The sequence below is a fragment of the Polypterus senegalus genome, chromosome 14 (genome assembly GCF_016835505.1).
Source record: "Polypterus senegalus isolate Bchr_013 chromosome 14, ASM1683550v1, whole genome shotgun sequence".
Taxonomy (NCBI): domain Eukaryota; kingdom Metazoa; phylum Chordata; class Cladistia; order Polypteriformes; family Polypteridae; genus Polypterus; species Polypterus senegalus.
In genome coordinates, this window is record NC_053167.1 from 20,445,673 (window position 1) to 20,472,795 (window position 27,123).

Sequence of the window (27,123 nt, forward strand, 5' to 3'; positions counted from 1 at the left end):
ATCCCTGGATAGGGCACCAGTTCATAGCACCTTATACTACACATTCTCTGCCAGTCACAAATTGCCCACTTCCATAACAACAAAATATTTGTCCTTAGTTCCTTAAACCATATATTCGTACACAGATTTTCAAAAATACTAAGCACAGTAGTGACACCAAATGTCACTATATATATATATATATATATATATATATATATATATATATATATATATTTATTTTAATAAAAGAATTTTGCTTGTTTCTCCTATATTTGTTTGCATTTTCTTATATATGCTCCAGTTTCTCTCGCATGTCTCCAGATTTAAGAAGGTTAGGTTAATTGACAATTCTGTTTTGACCCTGTGTGAATGTTGGTGGCTTTATTGGAATTAAGTTTGTTTGAGAATATTCCCCCAATGTTAAAGGAATACCATACTAAATAGGCTTTTTCAGGTAATGATAGAATCTTGCTTAAACTCCATAAATTAGAAATTACACAAAATTAATTTTACAGTTTTTTTTATTTAACTAAATGTTTTTAACTTTGGATATTTCTTAGTATTTAAAAGAACTAGAATTGACAAATTTTATAATGGAAATGAATAGTCTTAAAGTGTAATCCACGGTCAATAGAAAGATGAAATCTTTTTGCAACATCATAAAAAGGAATTTATTCAAGTCATAATAAAATGCTTGCAATTCTTTACAGCTACTTTGTTGAATATTATTTTTAACAGAAATACAGAATTCTAACTTTCCTATAGATGATATTACAATGACAATGTATTTGTGTCAAGGTATCATTTTACTATTATCATATAAATAATTCAAATCATTCATTCTTTGATGCTTAATCGCTAATCATAACTGTTGTAGAAAGATGCCCTAAATAACAAGAGTAGTTATTGTAAAAGAAATCTGAAATATTTGAGCACTTGTTATTTCATTATGAGTCAGTATGCTAACTAGGTACAATACAATAAATAAGGTACATAAAATTTTATTTTTGTTTTAAGGAAACAGAAAGAGTCTGGTTATGACATTGTTTCAGGGACTCGATACAGTGGAAGTGGAGGTGTTTATGGCTGGGATTTGAGAAGAAAGTTGATCAGGTAAGTTTTTTGTCCACTGTAATATGTTTAACATTTGTAACTAACAGTACTTACTGATGACAATAGATACTCGTTTTATATAAACAGAACCTAAATCAAATGTAGTAGGTTTGCTGACTCCAGAAGTTAGAAGAAAATTAAACAAAGGACAGGAAATTGGGCTTGGTTTACTCTTGGGAATGGGGCAAGTTCAATTTACCATATCATGAACCTAATGCTTACATATTATTTAAAGTTTAATCCTTGGGCTATAGCTGATTTTTTTCAATTATACTCCTAGGATCTTGAAGCCTTTTAACACCTGCCATAAAGGTTCTCTATATTGAACATGCCGTGATTGGTATAGACCAAAGATTCTTTTACACAGGAAAATCGCTAATGTTAAGTTAAGAATAAGGGTGTATATATGGAAACTTTCTTTTCAATATATACAATGGGCATAGAAAATAATCACCCCTTTCAAAATATTTACATTTTGTTGCTTTGCAGCCTGAAATAAAGACACACACAACATTTTTTCCAGCTGTATTTACTCAGTGTAGCTTATAACAGCTAAGTGAAAAATATAATAGCAACAGTTCAGAAAAACAAATAAAAAACAATCACTGAGTTAAATGATAAAAAAGTTAAATGATTTCCCCGTGTGGAACCATGGTTTACTTTGATTAAAGCCATGAGTCTATTGGGATACTGAGGTGAATATTTTGAAGGGCGGATGATTCTTTTCTATACCCACTGTACACTTTTAAGGGCATGTGTGCTAGTCTGGTGTAGACTCTATGCAGGCCATCATCAGTACTGTTTTTTTCTTAATTATATTATTTCATTCTTTGGTTTCTAATTAAATTACTCTAGTTATCTTTCAGCATATTTGAGTTATTCCCTATATATTCTGAGATACCATATAATCACACATTGCACAGTCTGGGAAAATGTGAGAACTTCTAATACACAATTAAATGGCGTTTATTCCTCTTTATTTAAGAATTGTGGAAAAATAACAATAATGTAAATTAAATAAACACATAATGTGTAATTTACCTACAGGCTTCCATATGGAGTCATTGTTTTTTCTCACTTTTCAAAAGAGTACCATAGTAAACAACAAGCTGATTTTCAGAATTTGGTGATTATTCATACCAAAATCAAATGCAGTTCAACATGTTAATTACATTGCAGTGCAATTCTTAAGCTTGAGGTGCATTTCGTTTTGGTGTGGTTTACAGTGTCATAATTAAAAACATATCAACTAACTGATTGTTTGCTTTTACCTACAACACAAAATTTTCATGTCAGATTATATATAATACAAAGGACCACCTCTGGAAGCAGATTGGTCATTTGATATCATTTTTGGCATGATTATTCCTTTGCCTTGAATCAAAATGCAGTACACGTAGAGAAACTGTTTAAGTGAACTCTGATACATTTGCTTTTAGATGTTATACATGAATTAAAATAGAATACACTTTTTTATTACATTTTAAATTTAAAGAAAAATTGTTGGCAATAGATTTTCTCACCTGTTCTGTCGACTTTACTTTATATTAGACCTATTTTAATTGTACATTTAACCATTTAGTATTGCGACTAGTATACTGTGTGTTTTTCTGTGTGTGTAAGAAATGTCACAGTGGCTGTTGATTATATTATTAATGCTATAAATAAATTTTCCATATTTTTTACAATGTATGTTCTGAAAAATGGTGAAATAAACATCTAGTAGTAGGGTGAGGAAGACATCCATATAAAGCTCTGGTACTTATGATGGTCTTGATCTCAATACATAAGTAATTTTAAACAAAAAATTTATCATGGTTTAATTGAATGCATTACTTTGGGGAATTTAACAGTGTGAGTCGGCTCCATGCGCCATTTTGAACCCGACACTGTGTAGCAAAGGCGTTATATAGGCATCGACCTGACACAGACTGACAGCAGAGGCACGTATAAAAATAAACAAAAAGGTTTTTAATTTTTCTTCAGCCATGATGCACATCTTCCCCGTGTCCCATAGGCCCAACACAGTCCCAAAACACCACCAAAGAAAACACCCAAAAATCACTCCTCTTCCTTCACTCCTCCCAGTCAGCTTTGTCCTCCTCCCGATTTTGGTGCCGGAGTGGTGACTGTCAGCTCCTTTTATAGCCCACCCAGACGTGCTTCAGGTGCTCGTTGACATACTTCTGGCTGCATCTCAGGGTGTGGCTGCGTTCCCACCCAGACGGGCTTGTTAGGCCGTGCAGCTCCCCCTGGCGGTGGCCACGGAGCACAACAGGAATGAGCTCCGGTATTCCAAAATATTGGCCCCGATGCAACCCTGGGGGGCTACCAACAAGTGTTCTGGGGGACGTAGTGTGCATCCCATGACTGCTCCCATGGATCCAGTGTCAAAGGGGAGTCCCGGCCATCTGCCACAACTGTCAGGAACGTAACCAAGATGAGCCAGGCCGGAGAGAAACAAACATGCACACAAAGCAAAGGGGTAGGTGCAAAGATGCCCTAGTGCTTTTATTAAAAACCAACTAAAGAAAAGTGTCCGTAAAAGTGCAGTGCTTCCATTCATAAATAAACAAATCCTTATTGTACTGTGGAGGTTAAAATGCAAATAAATATCACACTCAAAGCGAACTTTATTATCATCTGAACCATATACAAGTATAAAAATAGACAAAATTGCAAAGCTCAGGGTCCACAGTGTAACAACATGAAGTGCAAATAATAAATTAAACATAGTATTAAAATTTAAAATTAAAATACAAACAAGACAAGACGTGTGCAAAGACAAGACAAAGAAGTAGCAGCCATATTGGTGTGTAGTAAGCAATATGAACATTGATGCAATGTATGGTATTTGCAATCTAGATACATATATAATAATATTCCCTAAAAACAAGGTTAAAAACACATTATGAATTATTAGACAGAAATGTTGATTCATGTTTTGCTTTTGGATAAACACGAATATCTACTCTTGTTTTTGATATTTCCGTCTTTCAAAAAACTATTATCGCTGATAATTCGTCACATGTTGGATTATTATATATGTGTGCGTGGTCTTTGTGATTCATATAGAAATCCAAGAAAACTTCTTTGTGTTTTACAGATATATTTCCTGTAAAGTGCGATACTTTTGGACGTATGGATTTATATCCATTATTGGCTGTAGAATTTCTAATACTTCCGATCGTTTAACTCTTACGATTCGATATTGCATTGCATCTCCGTGATCATAAATATACACCTGACCGAATTGTGGTTTCTTCTAAATTAAACTAGTCATTGCTTTAATTGTTGCTGGACCACAGATTCTCATAGCATATGGTCTTGAATTGTGTAAATATACGTTTTGAGCATTGATTGATGCAAACATGAAAAGATTATTGTAGACTTGGATATTTTGCCTTGAGTGTTTGTGGATTTCATTTTCCCCAAACATCAAATCTTTTAATTCTCTTTGATATACCTCCTCATTGTGTATAAATACTGCTTTTCCCTGATGGCAACACGAATTAGACAATCTACAAGTCTCTGACTTAAACTTCAAAGCCTTACAATATTTACATACTTCTGACATATCACCTATGTCCGTATATTCAGTCTCTATTAGCCTTTCCATTATTTGTCCAAGTAATAATTTCTCATTGTTTACACTAATGCGATCTTTAGTTTTTTTTTTTTTGACACATTTTTTTTCTGCATGTGTATCACTCTTACGTTTTTTTTTTTTGAGTCTTTTGAATTCCACGCTCCGCGCTGCTCTATATTCTTCACTTAGTCGTTGACATTACATCTATAACGTATTGTCCTTGTACACTTTATATGTGATGAGAGCCCTGGATCTGTGGCTGCTAAAATCTTTTACATGACTGAGTGTTTTGCTGCCCGTGGTCCTATTTGATATTGGTTGTAAGTAGGGCATGTCTTGAAAGTATTTTATGTTCTATGTCCCGCAAGACGGTCCTGGGTCAATCTCTTGGCAAAAAGTCTCATATTTAAGGTCCCCGCGAGATGCTCCGTGGTTAATCTCTTTTGTCTTGCAGGTCTTTTAAGTGTCTTCCGTGAAGATCACATCTCGTCTCCCTAGTCTCTCCCTCCCAGGATTTTTTTTTTTTAATAAAAGAGAGATGGGCTCCCGATAATCATGTTGCTGACCTGCCATACCACAGGGAGCCCCATGTTATCTGTCTGTCCCCAGTTACTGATAGCAGGAGAACAACAAAACTTGATGTACTTCTTTTAAAAAGCCCCCTAATCCTTGTAAAATGGGTAAACATTTGTTTTTGTTTTTGTGGATATTTTTTCCCTGAGCATCCACTAATTTTCCCATATCCCAAAGATCAGTTTAACTGGACACTAAGTTACCCAAGTAGGAGTAGTGAATGCATATATATATACGTGTATAACAGCGTGCAATGTAGGATAATTGCCAATTCCAAATTAGCTCAGTGTGAGTGTGGGACATGTGCTGGATGGGCCCAGCAATGGGCTTCTAATCTGTTGTGCTCAGTGTTCTCAGAATTGGAACCATTACCCCTTGAACCTGATGAGATAAAAGTTATAAAATACAGTAGTCTTAGATGTTAAGATGTATATATACACCATAATGAAATTTACTTTCTGGTTAATTGAGGCAAATGAGTAATGAGGAGCACTTGTGGCTAAAGACAGTAGTGGGTTGTGTCCAGGAATTCTCTCCTTTTATGGATTATTGTCCTACACCATGTGGTACATAGTGGTAATAACAAAATAATGTAACTTTTTAAAGTTAAACTGATATTTTTGTTGTTGAGTATGAAAACTGGAATAGTTTGATTGTTTTTCATGAAACTGTTTATCACTTAAACACATGAACTATGTAGCATACACTACAGCATTTTCTTGCATAGCACAAGGTGGTCAAAGAACCATACTGAGTTAAATGGGTAGTGCTATATCTCATGGGATTTGAATTACTGTTGATTGTCAATATGGTAAAATCATTTCACCTATGTTTCAGTCCATGCATTGATTTTTTACTGCAAAGTCGTCTAAAAAAATCTAAAGATTTGTCTGTACAATCTCTCAAGGCAGAGTGAAAACGTGTTTAAATTAAGAAAATTGCTTCCCCATGATTTATATAAAAGATACCAAAATCATGCCTTCTATTTAATTTTGCATAAATATATTAAATCTCTAGATATGGTTTCTTACTTTATTATTTTTCAGTGTTCTCTGAATATAGAGATTTATATTTTAGAAAATATTTGCTTCTGTGGTGATTCTTGACTGGCTCATCTATTCAGATGTTGTTTATGGATCTAGAAGTTTCTATATACAGTATATAACATTTAGTCCTTTTTAAATTTGCCATTTTCTTTAACTACATCTAACAGGTGCCTGTCAAGATTTGATAATATGTACAACACTAGACATGTTTTATGTTTATTATAATGATATAATTTATTTTGCAGTCGTGGGGCAAATTTTATTACTCAAGTACTTCTGAGACCTGGCACATCTGACCTGACTGGCAGTTTCAGGTAAGAATATCATTTTACTTAACTTAAAACAATGGGAAAGATTACATAATAATCAAGGCTCCTTTTTTTTTAGTGTTTATGATGAAATGCATGTGACAAAAGTGGAGGAAGCTGTAGTCTGTTGCAGCAGCATCAGATGCAGGGTGGATCGATTCCATCTGTCTCTGAGCCAAGTGTCTCATACATAAAACATACCCATTGTCCCACTCAAATGGAATCACTGTTTTCCAGTTAAGCAATCATTTCCATGAGAACACTGCATATGTCTTTATCTTAGGCATGATATTACCCAAACCTAAATGGGCCAGACCTAACTGTCAGATTTATGCTTTTATTAAAGGCAGTGGAGATTTCTTCTCATTAACAAAGCAAACAAAACAAACACTTGTGTGGCAGCATATGGTTATAAATAAATTAATAGAAATGGGAATACTAAGGATTTAGTTACTTTTTCATGCCAGATTTTTGCTTTTTTTCTGTCTTGTTTTTGTTGAGTAAATGACAAAATGTAATCTGTTTTGTTATTTTTCACCTCAAGTTAGATTTATTTTAGGACATGGCAAAAGTAGCATTTGATAGAATTAATTGCATTTCATACAGTTTTTTTTTATTTAAGTATGACTGTGTTTAAGGAAAAATATTCTGTATAAAATTAGATAAAACATTTTGTGTATTTCAAAAATCACTGCAAACCAGGAACATTCCTAAAAACTGGCCACTAGCAAGCATTCAGTTATATTTAAAAGGAGACAAGGATAACTATAAGCAAGGTATCTTAAAGGATAATAAGTTTGGTATTTTTAAGTCAAAGTTATTTCTTCACAGTTGTGGTATATACTAGTTTGCCACATGAAATTGCATTCTAAAATGAAGGATATTTTATACATTAATAAAAATATAATTAGCCTGCTGCTGCACTTTAAAATGTAACTTTTCGGTTTTGGCATCCTATTATAAATAAAAGTCTTTAAACTTACTGAATGCATCTATTTTTCAATCCAAAAATTCTTTTGAGTATTTATCTGCATCTCGAGATTATATACATATTGCAAAACAGGATATCCATTTTGTTTTAAGAACTTAAAAAGCAGCCAATTTTTGTGAGATTTAGCAATTTTACAAAGAGACTTCACTTTGTCAAAAGCCTTGTTTGTCTTCCTCCGTGACATCCGTTTAGCTCTAGGGACATAGGTTCACCTTGCAAAGTCACGCCAAGCGCTGTTAATGATATTAAATGTTAATGCGCAGTGGTGAATTGCTATCTCTGCTGTGTCAATGACTAGACAATAATAACTAAAAAAAAAAGTCACGTTTGCTTATATTCTTTTAGTTTTAGGAAGCTTATTTGTTTATTTCGCAAAGACATTGCCTGCTTCTGCTAGACTCATAAAGCATACATTTTCATCAGTGACAGAGAAGATTGAACATGCCCAGAACATGCAGTCAGGTAACAAGAACTGAACAGATGTTATATGCATCCATTCCTCCATCGAACCATCTACCTAAACCGCTTATCCAGCCATCATAGGGCATAAGGCAGGAAAAACACCTATATAATAATTGTAACGGTTAATGGTAATGTTCTGATAATAATTTCATTATAACTGTTGTCTTCAATATCTTAATTATAATCTATTCATCAGTACAATAATAGTAATAATCCATTGATTCAACAGTAATAAGTCGCTTAACCAAGGCAGGATCATTGGGCAGCTGGAACCTATACCAGCAAGCTTCAGGTGCAAGGCAGACACATCACCAGGTCAGGGCATAAGTCCATTATAGGGCTACCAAACGCATACACATTACAGCAAGTTTAGCAATGCAAGTTCACCTAAGCTTAATCAGATTTGAGTTAAGTAAGTTTAGTACAGATATTTTAACACAAGCAGAATGGAATCACAACAGATGTTATTCCTACCTCATAGCATCAGGTTCTACATTGGAGCTTATATGTTTTCCCATGTGTTTACAGATTGATTGGTATCTGTGTAAGTGAATTTACTTACATGAAAAAACATTGTGTTCTGTTCTTTTATTACCATATCCTCAGATCATGCATTTCAAAAAGTGATAATTGGTTTGTACTGCTAGAATCTTCTTTATCACACATTCTTCTTTATTAATTTTTTGAAAAGGTAGTTTTTCACTGTCAAAAAATGAAGGCTTTTATTAAAAATAAATTACAGTGTAATCAATTCAACTCAGATTTATTATTGTATATACAAAATGCAATGAAACTCATATGTGTGCTTTTCACCATGCTGCTACTAGGTGTACATCTTATTCCACAGGCTAAAATAGCAACACGGAATGCAATAGGCTGGCAACTCTCCCCACAACAACAGCCACTGCAAGTAGATAAATGTATTCTTACCTTGTGTGAATAGTACCAAGAATCACATATATATATTTTCAGTTTAACTTTTATGTTCACAAGCATGCCTCAGAAATGGAGAAAACATGTTTGCTTCTTCAAAATAGTAAGTTAATGCTTAGTGTTTTAAGTTTTAAGGCTTTTCTTTACAAAGCGACCTTAGTACCTATTGACTATATTATACACTGCAAGAGCGGGCTAGATATTTTGTAAAATTTATAAACTAGGCTTCATTTTAGAAGACAGTTTCATGCGGCAAAATAAAATATATCATCCATTTTCCAACCCGCTTAATCCGAACACAGGGTCACCTGATTGGCTCCAGCAGACCCCAATCCCAGCCAACACAGGGCACAAGGCAGGAACCAATCCCGAGCAGGGTGCCAACCCACCACAGAAAATATAATATCATTGTGAAAAAATATTGTGAAATTGAAAGATACAAAACTTATCCTATAAGATGTGAATCATGAGTGAATTAAAGGAAATATTCAGAAAAGAAAAGGTTTGAGAGCACATCAGCAGAGGTGGGTAGTAACGAGTTACATTTACTCTGTTACATTTATTTGAGTAACTTATTAATAAAATTGTACTTCTAAAAGTAGTTTTACTGCACCATAATTTTTACTTTTACTTGAGTACATTTGTGAAGAAGAAACTCTTACTCCGCTACATTGAGCAACACTTGAATTGTTACTTTTTTTCCCATTAGATACAGTACGCTATATTTTTGCCAGAGAGAATCTGCCAGTGGATCTACTGTATGACTGTTTCACCAATCAGACAATAATCACAAGACTCTGTTTCACCAATCGGACGTAGCAACAATAATCACATGGCCCCTTTTCACAAATCAGACGTAGCCATGCAGTCACATGACCACACACAAACTGTTGCGTCCTAGCGGCACAAATTCCTCACAGACAGCGGACAGGGAAGGAAAGAATACAGTACATGAAAAAGTGAGAGAAAACTCCTGCTGAAGCTTAACTATCACTTCACTGAGTGAAGAACAAGCACGTTTTAACCAAACATACACAGACATTCAAAGTAAAGTCAGACTTCTTGTACGTGCACAAGCTGCCTGGTTAATGTTATTTTCTATCAGCTGTGCTATTTGGAGGGCAAGTCAATATGCAGTATTATATTGTCAGTGTACAGCAGGAGTGCCGACACTGTTTTCGGCATGTAAGCTCCTTTTTAAATGACCAGTTCGAAATGATCTATCTATCTATCTATCTATCTATCTATCTATCTATCTATCTATCTATCTATCTATCTATCTATTGTGCAGTTTTGGTCTCCAGGCTACAAAAAGGACATAGCAGCACTAGAAAAGGTCCAGAGAAGAGCAACTAGGCTGATTCCAGGTCTACAGGGGTTGAATTATGAGGAAAGATTAAAAGAGCTGGGCCTTTACAGTTTAAGCAAAAGAAGATTAAGAGGTGACATGATTGAAGTGTTTAAAATTATGAAGGGAATTAGTACAGTGGATCGAGACTTGTATTTTAAAATGAGCTCATCAAGAACACGGGGACACAGTTGGAAACTTGTTAAGGGTAAATTTCGCACAAACATTAGGAAGTTTTTCTTTACACAAAGAACGATAGACACTTGGAATAAGTTACCAAGTAGTGTGGTAGACAGTAAGATGTTAGGGACTTTCAAAACTCGACTTGATGTTTTCTTGGAGGAAGCAAGTGGATAGGACTGGCGAGCTTTGTTGGGCTGAATGGCCTGTTCTCGTCTAGATTGTTCTAATTGTTCTAATCTATCTATCTATCATTAAAAATGCTATATATATATATATATATATATATATATATATATATATATATATATATATATATATACTAGCAAAATACCCGCGCTTCGCAGCAGAGAAGTAGTGTGTTAAAGAAGTAATGAAAAAGGAAAGGAAACATTTTAATAATAACGTAACATGATTGACAATGTAATTGTTTTGTCATTGTCATGAGTGTTGCTGGCATGCATATATATATATATATATATATATATATATATATATATATATATATATATATATATATATATATACATAAACATATATATATATACACACACACACACACACACATATATATATATATATATATATATATATATATATACTAGCAGAATACCAGCTTACATGAGAAGTAGTGTGTTAAAGAAGGTCGAAAAACAAAAGGAAAAATTTTAAAAATAACGTAACATGATTGTTAATGTAATTGTTTTGTCATTGATATGAGTGTTGTTCTCATATCTATCTATCTATCTATCTATCTATCTATATATATATATATATACACACACAGACACATATATAAACATATATATATATACATATAAACATATATATAAATATATATATATATATATATATATACATACATACATACATATATACACATACTGTATATATACACACACACATATATACATACTGTATATACAACATATACATATCTACATATATACTGTATATACACATATATATACAAATCTACATATATATATCTACATATATATATATATAGGGTGGGACTCGATTAAAAAATTAATCCAATTAATTAGAGGCTGTGTAAGAATTAATCTTGATTAATCGTATGTAATAACACGTAAATTTGCCCCAAATCGCAAATGTTTTTTTTTTTAATTTAAAACGGTTTTAGTGGGCGACAGAATCAAATAATAGACATGGACATGAATATTGTAAACTGAAGCTGTTTTAATTTCTGAAAAAAAGCTTTTTAAACTGCATTTGAATTCAAAACAGAAACAAAAATATCATCCCTGGTTAAAATTGGGCAGACTTAAAAATAAAGTGGTAGTTTAAGTACTTTAAGTACATTTTCAGAATAGTATTGTCTTTAAATAATAATAACCAAAATTTCAACATAAAGTGCAGTTTTCTTCTTAAAAAATAAGTCAGAAACATAAAAGGTAATTTGACCAGCTTACTCTTTAAACTCTGAGTAACATTAGCCAAAATTATTTTGTACATTAGGCTAAAACAGTGTGATCATTGAACATTTTGTAATTAGATGTATTTAGAATTACTAACGGTCACGGAAGTCCAATGATCCCCAGTAAGAGCCACAAAGTCCGCTTTCTGTAATGCATCTAATTTTGCTTGCTTTTCAGTGTGCACAAAACCATGCTTTTATCAAGGCTTCGGGTAGTCGAAATGATCAGTCGTAGGAACGCGCTTTATTCCGACTCTAACATTTTTGTAGCTGTGATGTGTGCATCAGTGTAATGGATGTACCAGGAAATCATGCATTGACAAAAGTTCCCGCTTGCTTGGAATTGAAAGTGTGATTAAATGCGTTATTTTTAACGCTTATGGAGTACATGCATCGAAGCTTCTCAGCTGTGCTTGTGCTAAGAAAGGGAAAATTTTAAAAATAACGTAACATGATTCTGCGTTAACCTAATATTTTTCATACGCCCCAAACCAAGGAGATGCGAAGGTAAAATGAATCGGTAGCGCGTACATAGTCAGTACACCCCTCTCGGAATCAACCTCGAATGTCGGCGTTAGAGGCTTAAGACTCTACAATTAGCCACAGCGTGTGGCTTGTCTATGCTAAAGTATGTATTGTAGATCGGGTATATATATACATTTATATATATATACCCGTACCGCAGTGGAGAAGTAGAAGTTATGAAAAGAAAAGGGAACATTTTAAAAATAACGTAACATGATTGTCAATATACAGTAATTGTTTTGTGAGTGTTATTGAATGTTGCTGTCATCAAGGATTTGATTATCATTATTTCTTTCAATCAGGCTCGTATTTGTAGGATGTGTTCAAGTTACATTCCGTGTTTGTCAATCGCTGTAAAGATAAGAGGTTTCATTCATCGATTAGTTCCTTACTGCATCAATAAACAGCTCGCCTTCCTTTTATCTGAGTGACAAACTGCATGCACGGTTTTTTTTTTTTTACTGTCTTCCTTTAGCAGGACATTCACTTTTTCCACCGTGTGCTTTGTTTCCGCAGTAGCTGCACTTATGAATATGATTGTATGTATAAGACGCCATATTTTTTGCTGCCTTCTCAATTGTGTAATTCGGTTTTGTTCAGCACTCTTTGGAACTGTTGCTTTTGTCTGCGTCAGTTCCGTGAGCAGCTTGGTGTTCTTGCATCGAAGGTTCCCAGCTGTACTGGTGCCATCTCGTAATGTCAGCTAAGACCCGCACTTAAAAGTTTCTCTCGCAGTTTCAATGAGTTTGTGCCAAACACCACCCTGACCATCTCATCTTCCTCTGCATAAGCACAGTCCTTCACCCGTGAACATTTACCGGCAGTGTTTGTATTGGATTGCCGCTGATGGACGGCCTTATATGGGCAGGCACTAAATTACAAACGCTAGTGGCAGCCTGTCTATGAACTTAATTTAATATAAACTTACGGTTCACGCCGTGCTTTGTTTCCGCAGTAGCTGTACTTATGAATATGCTTGTATGCATCATTTGCTTCATAATGTTTTTCTGCCTTCTGAATTGTGAAATGGCGTTTTGTGCTCATCGCTGTTTGGAGTTCTTCCTTGTTCTCTACGTACTTACGTAGGAGGCGTGATGATGTCACACTAAACTCCCCCACGCCATCTCCAACTCAAGACTCCATTACATTATATGGGGAAAAATAGCTTCCAGTTATGACCCTTATGCGTAGAATTTCGAAATGAAACCTGCCCAACTTTTGTAAGTAAGCTGTAAGGAATAAGCCTGCCAAATTTCAGCCTTCTACCTACACGGAAGTTGGAGAATTAGTGATGAGTGAGTGAGTGAGTGAGTGAGAGTGAGTGAGTGAGTGAGTGAGTGAGGGAGGGAGGGAGGGAGGGAGGGGGAGGGAGGGAGGAGGGCTTTGCCTTTTATTAGTATAGATATATAGAGATATATATATATATATATACCCGCGCTTGGCAGCGGAGAAGTAGTGTGTTAAAGAAGTTATGAAAAGAAAAGGAAACATTTTAAAAATAATGTAACATGATTGTCAAAGTAATTGTTTTGTGTATTTGGCGGCAGCGTCACAAAGTTTTTTCGTCTAGCTGCATCAGAAAATGTACCACTGACGTCTGACAGCCTCCTTTTACTGTTTTCTCACAGCTTGGATTGCTGCTGTCATATATACACACACACACACACACACACACACACACACACACACACACACACACACACATATATATATATATATATATATATATATATATATATATATATATATCATCTATATCTTCATATATCATCTATATCTATATCTATCTTCATCTATATACATATCTACATATACACACATATATATACATACTTATCTACATCATATATACACACACACACATACATACATACATGTATGTACATACACAATATTATATATATATATATATATATATATATATATATATATATATATATATATATATATATATATATATATATATATATATATATATATATATATATATATATATATATATATATATATATATATATATATATATATATATATATATATATATATATATACATACATATACTTGTGTATATGCTTTTATATATGTGTGTGTATAGCTTTGGTCACTGAGTGCAAGGGAAAATAATAAAATATAGTCTATAAGTTATTAAACAGTAAAACATTAACGCTTTAAGAAGTACAGGTACATTGAGCACTACTGGAGTGGTTGTGGTAAACTACATTTTAAAGACTGTGTAACACAACAGGTAAGTAACTAACAGCAGCTAAAATATATATGGATCATCTCTCGGTAGTAGATCCCTTTTGAAAGGCGCTACACGACGGCTGTGGTATAGAAATTACATTTTCTATGTGAACGCTCAAATTTGTGCCTCTGGTAATGTGCCTTACCGGCATTTAAAGAAAATTAGTTTTGTGTCCTCTGCAGTGTTAAGAGAAAGGCTTTGGTTTGGGATAAAAGGAAAAAGGTGTAAAGAAAGGAAAGTTGCCTTTTTCTTTTATATAGTATAGAGAGATGTGTTCGCTGACGCTATGATGCCTTTTGGGGACAGTCGCGTGGGTCTTGTGTAGACTGGTGAGACGCCCCGCCATTAATCGGCTGTGATGGCACTGTCAGTCCTCCACTCGTGTGCGTGTCTTCATAATTCGTGTTGGTGTCCTCATAATCGTATATGTGCAAAAGAAAGTGTGAATCGCCTTAATATTATTTTGCCGTGGTGTAGAAAAGGGGTCCCGTGTTTGCACTTGTCTGGGCTATAGCGCAGGGGAGGATGAAAAAATTAAAAGTGCTCACTTTGACTTAAGGCAGAAGCGCAGTCAGCGTCTCAAAGGCGGCACAGCTATGCGCGCGCTGGCTGCTCGACTTTTGCTGGGCAGGAGACCACAGTTTTTGCAGACACGCTCATGATATCAAAAGTCTCAGCTCTTTGGAGGTCATTCATCAAAATCGCAGCGAGAAGTAGTGTGTTAAAGAAGTAATGAAAAGAAAAGGAAACATTTTAATAATAACGTAACATGATTGACATTGTCATGAGTGTTGCTGTCATATATATGCCTGCCTAAATAAGTCACCCTCGCTTTGCTCTTACTTTATTTACCGCTCATTTAATCATGGCTAGTGGCGGAAAAATTATAAAATGGAAGGAGGATGGCTTTACCAAAACAATTATTGATGGCGAATCGATTATTCATAAAGCTTGAATTGGTGATCTGTTTTTCTGTGTTAACCTCATATTTTTTCATACTTCTTCTCAAATTAAGGTGGTGCGAGGGTAAAATGAATCGGGATGCGCTGATCAATGTAATCGTGTACCAGGAAATCATGCATTGACAAAAGCTCCCCTTTGTAATGCAAAGTGTGATTAAATGCATTATTTTTAACGCTATGGAGCACATGCATGAAGCTTCTCAGCTGTGCTTGTGCTAAGAAAAGGAAAGATTTTAAAAATAACGTAACACGATTGTCAATGTAACCTTTTGTAAGTAGTGCCTGGAGGATTCAGTGTGGAGAAACTCTAGAGACAGCGTGTGTATTAACTTGTGGATTTTTCTGTGAGTATTTGGTGGCAGTCTGACGGTTGCTTCGAAGGCGGCGTCTGCAGAGCTCAGCTCAGAGCAAATGAGGTGGGAGGGGAGATGATGACGTGACTCCCCACCGCCTTTAACTGTCAATCCCCACAAACACAGTCTCGGAATTTGCATAAGCACACCCCTTCACCTACAATTTTAACTTAGTTACAAAGTGATCAAAACTCTCGCTTATATCCTCGCGCCTCTCATTAAACTTGTATCCCGCATTACCTGTGGGCATGTGAAACGCCAGCGGTAGCCTGTCTATGAACTTAATTTAAAGTTTAGGTTTACACCGTGCTTTCTTTCCGAGGTAGCAGCAGTCATGAATATGGTAGTATATGTCACTCATTCGCTTCTTATTGTTTCGCTGCCTTCTCAATTATATAATGCATGTTTTTTTTAAGCGCTTTTTGGAGGTCTTTCTGGTTTTCTACGCACTGCGTTGACAGTCAGTTCACGTGATTACGTGAGAGGCGTGATGATGTCACACGAAACTCCGCCCCCGTCATTCCAGCTCAACTCCATTACAGTTAATGAAGAAAAATACCTTCCAGTTATGACCATTAGGCGTAGAATTTCGAAATGAAACCTGCCCAACTTTTGTAAGTAAGCTGTAAGGAATGAGCCTGCCAAATTTCAGCCTTCTACCTACACGGGAAGTTGGAGAATTAGTGATGAGTGAGTGAGTGAGTGAGGGCTTTGCCTTTTATTAGTATAGATATACATACATAGTGGTACCTCGGTATACGTCTGATTTGGAATAAGTCCATCTTGGTATACGTCCTGTTTGGACACACAAAATTTTGCTTGGTATACGACCTTTGTTTGGAATACGACTCGCGTGCTAACCTTGTTTACCTCTCTCGAGACAAAGCCACGACTGCCCACGGCGTTAGTGCAGTTGCTAGCATTCAGTGAACAACCCGCGCTATAACTCTCTGTGAACTTTCACGTGCGTGATATAGCAGGTTCACAGCTCCTGTCAAAGTCCAGCTTTAAAATAAAAAATCACCGCACTCGCATCTTGGTGAGGGGGCGTGGTGGTTATGTGGCTGAAGGTTGTCAGGGCGATTAGCAATGTGGGCGTTTCTCACCAAAGTGCACTTGTGAGGGACCGTCCGCATTCATGATTGTTCCTGGGGCTGCTTATCTTGATAAACAGAAGCGCGACTCAGCTAGAAGGGGAGTAAAAAGAAAAAAAAGACAGGAGGGTGAGTGAGAGAGAGAGAGGGCTGCTTATCTTGATAAACAGAAGCGCAAGTTGGCTTGAAGGGGAGTAAAAAGAAAGAACGGACGCGAGCGAGAGCGCGCATGGATGAAGTGGCTGAAGCAGGCTGTGCGAAGGTCAGCTGCAAGTAAGGCGACTCCCCAGTTGGGAAGCAGGCACCGGGCTTCTTGTTTTTTGTTTTTTTTTTTTTTTTAAAGAATGCTTCCTGCTTTTAACTTCGTTGTTTTTAAAAGACTTTTTTCTATTGTTTTTAACCTCCACGTTTCACTTCTGATTTTATGGATTATTTATTGGAACTTTGGAGACTGCACTTTAATTTGAACACCTTGTTTTGTTAATTGTTTTAATAAGAGCACTTTGCACTTTTTCACCATCCCCTTGCTTTGTTGTTACCGATGAGGTTAGCAGCGAGGCACATTACCGATGGTGTAGGATTCAAGGGCTCCCCGGCAGCAGATGGGAGCATACAGCAAACCTGCATCATCACAACGTGATTTTGTGTTTTTTTTTTCATGTAAATTTTAATTGATTGTTGAAAAGTATGAAGGTGACATGCGTATCCGGGACATGGCTGTTGCATACCGTTTGCCGAGAACGACGGTATCTACGATTGTGAAAAACAAAGATGTTATTAAAAAGTAAAGTGAGGTAAAATTTTCATTTATTTCATCTAATTGCTTTTGAATTTATGTATTTTAGTATTAAGCAGTGTTTAAATTATTTTATACAACCCCATCAATGTACTGTATAATATCCCAATAGCAATAGGATTTTTTTTTTTTTCCATGGGAACGGATTAATAATTTTCCCATTATTTCTTATGGGAAAAATGTGTTTGGTATACGTCCTGTTTGGTATAAATCAAAGGGTCTGGAACGGATTAAGGACGTATACCGAGGTTCCACTACATATATACACATACATACAGTGCATCCGGAAAGTATTCACAGCGCATCACTTTTTCCACATTTTATGTTACAGCCTTATTCCAAAATAGATTAAATTCATTTTTTTCCTCAGAATTCTACACACAGCACCCCATAATGACAATGTGAAAAAGTTTACTTTAATTTTAATTTTTGCAAATTTATTAAAAATAAAAAAATTGAGAAAGCACATGTACATAAGTATTCACAGCCTTTGCCATGAAGCTCAAAATTGAGCTCAGGTGCATCCTGTTTCCATTGATCATCCTTGAGATGTTTCTGCAACTTAATTGGAGTCCACCTGTGGTAAATTCAGTTGATTGGACGTGATTTGGAAAGGCACACACCTGTCTGTATAAGGTCCCACAGTTCATGTCAGAGCACAAACCAAGTCAAAGGAATTGTCTGTAGACCTCCGAGACAGGATTGTCTCGAGGCACAAATCTGGGGAAGGTTACAGAAAAATTTCTGCTGCTTTGAAGGTCCCAATGATCACAGTGGCCTCCATCATCCGTAAGTGGAAGAAGTTCGAAACCACCAGGACTCTTCCTAGAGCTGGCTGGCCATCTAAACTGAGCGATCGGGGGAGAGGGGCCTTAGTCAGGAGGTGACCAAGAACCCGATGGTCACTCTGTCAGAGCTCCAGAGGTCCTCTTTGGAGAGAGGAGAACCTTCCAGAAGGACAACCATCTCTGCAGCAATCCACCAATCAGGCCTGTATGGTAGAGTGGCCAGACGGAAGCCACTCCTTAGTAAAAGACACATGGCAGCCCGTCTGGAGTTTGCCAAAAGGCACCTGAAGGACTCTCAAACCATGAAAATCAAAATTCTCTGGTCTGATGAGACAAAGATTGAACTCTTTGGTGTGAATGCCAGGTGTCACGTTTGGAGGAAACCAGGCACCGCTCATCACCAGGCCAATACCATCTCTAAAGTGAAGCATGGTGGTGGCAGCATCATTCTGTGGGGATGTTTTTCAGCGAAAATGAACTGGGAGACTAGTCAGGATAAAGGGAAAGATGACTGCAGCAATGTACAGAGACATCCTGGATGAAAACCTGCTCCAGAGCGCTCTTGACCTCAGACTGGGGCAACAGTACATCTTTCAGTAGGACAATGACCCTAAGCATACAGCCAAGATATCAAAGCAGTGGCTTAAGGACAACTCTGTGAATGTCCTTGAGTGGCTCAGCCAGAGACCAGACTTGAATCTAATTGAACATCTCTGGAGAGATCTTAAAATGGCTGTGCACAGACGCTTCCCATCCAACCTGATGGAGCTTGAGAGGTGCTGCAAAGAGGAATGGGCGAAACTGGCCAAGGATAGGTGTGCCAAGCTTGTGGCATCATATTCAAAAAGACTTGAGGCTGTAATTGCTGCCAAAGGTGCATCGACAAAGTATTGAGCAAAGGCTGTAAATACTTATGTAACTTATTTCTCAGTTTTTTTATTTTTAATAAATTTGCCAAATCCTCAATAAACTTTTTCACATTGTCATTATGGGGTGTTGTGTGTAGAATTCTGAGGAAAAAAGTGAATTTAATCCATTTTGGAATAAGGCTGTAACATAACCTGTGGAAAAAGTGATGCGCTGTGAATACTTTCCAGATGCACTGTATATACATATATACACATATACATATATACAGATATACATATATATATTTACATATATATACGCATATATATATATATATATATATATATATATACACACATACATCCATATATGCGCATACATATGTATATATGTGTGTGTGTGTGTGTATATATATATATATATATATATATATATATATATATACTGCTCACAAAAATTAAAGGAACACTTTAAAGAAACACATTAGATACATCAGATCTCAATATGAAGTTGGATATCTATACAAATAACGACAGGGCAATGTTTTAGGAACAAAAGGATGCCAAGTCTTTTAATGGAAATAAAAGTTTTCTGCCTACAGAGGGCTCAATTGTGTGGACACCCTAAAATCAGAGTGAAATGAAGATGTGGCAGGCTAGTCCATTTTTTCAAAAACTTTATTTCTTCTACTCAAAATGCTTTTCGGTATCTTGTGTGGCCCCACGAGCTTGTATGCATGCTTGACAACGTTGGGGCATGCTCCTAATGAGACGACGGATGGTGTCTTGTGGCATTTCCTCCCAGATCTTTATGAGGGCATCCCTGAGCTGTTGTACAGTCTGAGGAGCAACCTGGCGGCGCCTAATGGACCGAAACATAATGTCCCACAGATGTTCTATTGGGTTTAAGTCAGGGGATCGTGAAGGCCATTGTTTTGTTTCGGGAAAATGGTTCAAGGGATTAGAACATAAGTAGGCAAAGAATCAGAGAGAAGAGGTCCAATACTTCTATTTTATTTACTTAATCAACTATAATAATCAAACACATATAATGCAGACATACAAAACAAAACAATACTTACAGACATATAAAAAGACACAGAGCCATCATCCCAGACCAGTAGACTGAAGGGGCCCGCTTGTCAGTCTTGTCAGAGGACCAACTCATTTTGCCTTTCAAATACCGGGTGGTGCGCTGTCCCCACGGTTGAGCCTCCGAAGAAACTGAGGGCGAAGCCTTCCCTTATATACCAATTGAGCGTCCTTGCCCAAAGTGGCTTACGTGCAAGCAGTGTATACAGAAGTGATTCGTTTCAGCACACACACCTTTCCACGGGACGTGGTGTTGTTTTGCACTTGGTCCTGGAGACGGCACCTGGTACCAGGAGGCACACAAAAATACAGTAAAAGCCCCTCAAAGTGAAAAACAAGTCAGCATAACCCTTTGGCCATATTCCAAGTACTTTTCCTTCTTGTACCCCTCAAAGTGAAAAACAAGTCAGCATAACCTTGGCTGTATCTTTCCAAAACATTAGTAATGCAGCTGGGTTTTGCGCTGAGCGACCAACGCCCATCTGCTCTCTTGATCCCCCCCTCTCTTTAGAAAAATCCTTCCATTACAGCCATTCAATTGTTTCAATTCCTTCATCCTCCAGGTACTGCCTGCATACTCTTGCCACATGAGGCCGGGCATTGTCGTGCATTAGGAGGAAACCAGGACCAACTGCACCAGCGTAGGGTCTGACAATGGGTCCAAAGATTTCATCCTGATACCTAATGGCAGTCAAGTTGTCTTTGTCTAGCTTGTAGAAGTCTGTGCGTCCCTCCATGGATATGCCTCCCCAGACCATCACTGACCCACCACCAAACTGGTCATGCCGAATGATGTTACAGACAGCATAACATTCTCCATGGCTTCTGCAGACCCTTCAACGTCTGTCACATGTGCTCAGGGTGAACCTGCTCTCATCTGTGAAAAACACAGGGTGCCATTGGTGGACCTGACAATTCTGGTATTCTATGGTAAATGCCGATCGAGCTCCACTGCGCTGGGTTGTGAGCACAGGGCCCACTAGAGGACGTTGGGCCCTCAGACCACCCTCAAGAAGTCTGTTTCTGATTGTTTGGTCAGAGACATTCACACCAGTGGCCTGCTGGAGGTAATTTTGTAGAGCTCTGGAAATGCTCATCCTGTTTGTCCTTGTCCAAAGGAGCAGATACCAGTCCTGCTGATGGGTTAAGGACCTTCTATGGTCCTGTCCAGCTCTCCTAGACTAACTGCCTGTCTCCTGGAGTCTCCTCCATGCCCTTGAGACAGTGCTGGGAGACACTGCAAACCTTCTGGCAATGACACACATTGATGTGCCATCCTGGAGAAGTTGGATTTCCTGTGCAACCTCTGGAGGGTCCAGGTTTCGCCTCATGCTACCATTAGTTACACTGACCATAGCGAAATGCAAAACTAGTGAAAAAAACAGTCAGAAAAGATGAGGAGGGAAAAATGTCAGTGGCTTCCACCTGTTAAACCATTCCTGTTTTGGGGGTCATCTCATTGTTGCCCCTCTAGTGCACCTGTTAATTTCATTAACAGCAAAGCAGCTGAAACTGATTAACAACCCCCTGTGCTACTTAACTGACCAAATCAATATCCCAGAAGTTTCATTGACTTGATGCTATACTCTGATTAAAAAGTGTTCCTTTAATTTTTTTGAGCAGTATATATATATATATACACATACACACACACACACACACATATATACACATATATATATATACACATATCTACATATATATTAGGGGTGGGACTCGATTAAAAAAATGTATCTAATTAATTAGAGGCTTAATCCTAACTTTTTTCCCGGAGCTGGTCTTTTAATCTTGATTAATCGTATGTAATTGGACAAGAAAATTTGCCCCAAAGCGCAAATTTTTTTTTAATTTAAAAGGGTTTTAGTGGGAGTCAGAATCAAATAATAGACATAGACATGAATATTGTAAACTCCAGGTCTTTTAATTTCTGAAAATTAAAATGCATTTAAACTGTATTTCAATTCAAAACAGAAACAAAAATATCAACCCTGGTTAAAATTGGGCTGACTTAAAAATAAAGTGGTATTTTAAGTACATTTTCAGAATGGTATTGTCTTTAAATATTAATAACAAAGGTTTCAACATAAAGTGCAGGTTTTCTTCTTAAAAAAATAAGGCAGAAACATAATAGGTAATTTGACCAGCTTCACCTTTAAACTCTGAGTAACCTTAGCCAAAATTATTTTGTACATTAAGCTAAAACAGTGGGATCATTGAACATTTTGTAATTAAATGTAATTAGAATTACTAATGGTCACAGAAGTCCAGTGATCCCCAGGAAGAGCCACAAAGTCCGCATTCTGTAATGCATATAATTTTGCTTGCTTTTCAGTGTCATAAAGCTGTTGAATTTTACTTGAAATAGTCTTTCGGCACGGCAGTTGGAAAGTTGAATCACCTGATGCTAACTGTAGCACATTTTCTAACCCCCTATCTTCCACCACTGTTAGTGGTCCACAGTCCAAAGCAGTTAATTTTGCGAGAGAATTTGTAAGTTTGACCGATGTTGACTTACTAATTTTGGTCCTGAAGCCAGTCATTTCATCAGGTTTGGGCTTCTGACACCTTTTGTTGGTACTCAAACTCGTACTGCTAGTGCTAACAGCATACACAGTTTCTGTGCTCACTGTAACATGTTTTGCATTTAGATGGCACCGTAAGGTTGAAGTGCTTCAGTGGTATGCAAACTCCTTTTTGCACAAAACCACGCTTTTATCTAGGCTTCTGTCGGGTAGTCTTTTGAAATGAAATTTGCCTCCGATCAGTCCTAGCAACGCGCTTTCTTCCGACTATTACATTTTTGTAGCTCTGATGTGTGCATTAATGTAATCGATGTACCAGGAAATCATGCATTGACAAAAGTTCCCCTTTGCTTGGAATGCAAAGTGTGATTAAATGTGTTACTTTATTTAACGCATTATGGAGTACATGCATCAAAGCTTCTCAGCTGTGCTTGTGCCAAGAAAAGGAAACATTTTAAAAATAACGTAACATGACTCCGGTTTCCTCCCACAATCCAAAGACATGCAGGTTAGGTGGATTGGTGATTCTAAATTGGCCCTAGTGTGTGCTTGGTGTGTGGGTGTGTTTGTGTGTGTCCTGCGGTGGGTTGGCACCCTGCCCAGGATTAGTTCCTGCCTTGTGCCTGTGTTGGCTGGGATTGGCTCCAGCAGACCCCGTGACCCTGTATTTGGATTCAGCGGGTTAGAAAATGGATGGATGGATGGATTGTCAATGTAATAGTTTTGTGACCGTTATGAGTGTTGCTGTCATCAAGGATTTGATTATCATTATTTCTTTCAATCAGGTTCGTATTTGGAGGATGTGTTGTGTTCAAGTTATATTCCATGTTTGTCAACCGTTGTAAAGATAACAGGTTTCATTCATTAAAGTGTTCACCACCCAAATCGGTACTCGTGAATGTAAGATGTTCAACAGGCATTCCCGGTATTAAGTTATTAAGATTTGCCTGCGAATATTTAGCGGTAGCGTGTGTATGAACTTAATTTAATCTTTTCCAGTCCTGCAAAGTCAGTTGACGTGAGCCACTGGGAGTGCATGCATTGAAGCTTCTCAGCTGTGCTCGTGCTATCTTGTGATGTCCACGGCTTTATTTAATGTTAGCTAAGACCTGGCACTTAAAAGTTTCTTGCTGCAGCAATTTTAACTCCTTAACAAAGTGATCCAAAGTCTTGCTTATACCTCGTGTCTTCTCATTAAACTTGTATCTCACGAATGCCGTATTCGTTGTAGGCATGACAAACGGCAGCGGGAGCGTGTCTATAAACTTAATTTAAACTTACGGTTCACACCGTGCTTTGTTTCCGTAGTAGCTGCACTTATGAATATGCTTGTATGTTTCACTTGGTTCATAATCTTTTGCTGCCTTCTCAATTGTGAAATGCGTTTTTTGTTCAGCACTCTTTGGAGCTCTTCCTTGTTCTCTACATACTTACGTAGGAGGCGTGATGATCATACACGGAACTCCGCATCCCACAGCCTTCGATCTGGAGTCTATTACAGTATATGGATGAAAATAGGTTCAAGTTATGACAATTACGCGTAGAATTTCGAAATGAAACCTGCCCAACTTTTGTAAGTAAGCTATAAGGAATGAGCCTGCCAAATTTCAGCCTTCTACCTACACGGGAAGTTGGGGAACTAGTGATGAATGAGTCAGTCAGTCAGTGAGGGCTTTGCCTTTTATTAGTGTGTGTGTGTGTGTGTGTGTATATATATATATATATATATATATAATATATATACTGAGTATACTTTATACATAAAACATATGTTGTCATACCTAATAAGTATTTGGATTTAATAATCTTCATGTGAGAAAAGGCTGACTCGCATAAATAAGTAGAGCCGAATAATGCAGTCAAGGGTATAGCACATTTTCTCATGTTTGGCTACATTTCCTCTGTGAGTAAGTTCCAAAAGTGTCCATGAGCCCCATACTTCAGCCGAATGCCATCCCATAGTGTCAAAATCTCATCCTCCACTGTAGAGGAGTTTTAGGTGAAACTGTTGCAATTTTTGATGCGGATGAATCACCCTCAACATCTTCCCTAAATGGATAGCATTTAAATGTAGCGATTGGCTCAAGTAAAATCTGACAGACAATTTTCAATCTGCTCTTTGTAGAGGGGCACTGGAGAGGTAATACCTCCCCTGGTTGGCTAGAGGGCAGGGCTTATTGATGGCTGTGGCACCATGGATTTCCACAGGGCATGCTGGGAGTAGGAGTCTGGTACAGCCTTGCTGAGTTCCATGGGGGCTGCCAGGGGGAGCTGCAGAGATATTTAGTGGACCTGCCACACCTGGGAGTGATTCCAGGTAATCTTGATGAGCCACCTGGAACACTCCAAGGACCTGAATAGAAGGAACCGCCTCACTCCATTCGGGGTGCCAGAGTCATTGGACGAAGCTTGCTGGGAAAGGTTGTTGAAGCGGCTGAGAAAGAGAGAGAAGAAAGGACTGTGTCGTGCTCTGTGTTTTGCCTTGTGTGTTGTGGAGTCTACAATTGTACATAAACTGTGTGTCGTGTGGCAATTCGTGTCATGCCTTTCTGTGTCGGGGTAATGGCAGCTGTACACACCCCTGGGCTTCATACTGTTTTACCTGTCTAAAATATAACTGTGACTAGAAAATTTTTATTTTTCTCTTTTTTTTGTTAAGAAGTCTGGCAGTACGATTATTAAAAAAAAGGGTGAAACACCTCTCTGCCTACTCCAAAAGTAATCTCTTTTCTTTTTTCCTCCTGCTTACAAGGCAACAAGCCAGGATGCAGTTTCACAATTCAGTGAGCTGGACACTAATGTGTTTAGGATTTATATTTTTAGCATTTGTGTATAAATGTAAGTGTTTTTATAATTCAAGTTATCAGTGGATGCCATGTTTTGGGATTGCATGAGTGTTGCATTGTATATTTATGGTAAATTTTATTGCATAAGGACCCACTACATGCAAAAACTGCATGTGTGTTGATGCTAAGACATCGGCACACTGGTTACTGTTTAAAAGTAACTAGTTAATACTTTTAATGTCTGACATATGTGACTTCTGCTAATGTTATTATCTAATTTGGACATGAATTTCAATACACTTAACTACGTTAATATGGGGTCAGATGTTAAGTTCCAGATTCACATGTTAATATTCAAATATTGTACTTCTATTTTAAGATGCCATTTCTTCCAAACAATAAAAAAGTACAGAACACTACTGATTAATTTCTGCCATTTACATTATATGCAATGCTATTAGTTTAGTACTGTTTCATGTAATGGCATGATGGTATAGGTTCATGTCCTGACTATCATAGAAAACCACACAAATACTTAATGTAACATGCATGAAAATGTGAAAGAGATTCCTTTGCCAATTTTATATAGTGTGGACAAGGTGGCGAACACACTGGTTATCCTGGAAGACTTGCGTCTCCTTCCTACTTCAGATGAGACCCATGGTATCTGAAACTTAAATCTCTCTAGGGCTTCAACTGCCAGAATGTTATCTAAAGCAGTTTTAATCTCATAAATTCCACAGAACTCAGATGAACTAAGTTAAGTATGGTTGGCGTAGGACATCTGTATGTCCATTCATAGCTTGGGAAGACTCCTAATCTTTTTCTTATCCACTGGCACTCGGAGGTGAAATCCAGCAGTACTGGGTCATAATATTTCTTGGAGAATTCAGTTACACATGAGGTGCTATTTTCTTGAACAGTAATACTCTGTTTTTTTAAGCAAATTCCAAGCACAATTTGAAAATGCCAAGTTAAACAGCAGATGTATAGTCCTCTAAGATTTTGCAGATGCACAGAAAAACAACTGCTAGGCTGTTGAAAATGTATCTTCTTAAAGTTAGATATCAGGTTTCTTCTTCTTCTTCTTCTGGCTGCTCCCATTAAGGGTTGCCAAAGCGGATCATCTTTTTCCATATCTTCCTGTT

The 27,123-nt window shown here is 37.1% G+C and overlaps 1 protein-coding gene across 1 annotated transcript in view; it reads left to right on the forward strand.

The window, feature by feature from the left end:
- dpm1 (dolichyl-phosphate mannosyltransferase subunit 1, catalytic) overlaps positions 1-27,123 on the forward strand; it is a 107,618-nt gene that overhangs the window by 59,269 nt on the left and 21,226 nt on the right. The window contains exons 6-7 of the mRNA XM_039734893.1: positions 1,000-1,095; positions 6,549-6,617. Coding sequence (XP_039590827.1) covers positions 1,000-1,095; positions 6,549-6,617 — 165 coding nt within the window. The remainder of the gene's footprint in view (positions 1-999; positions 1,096-6,548; positions 6,618-27,123) is intronic.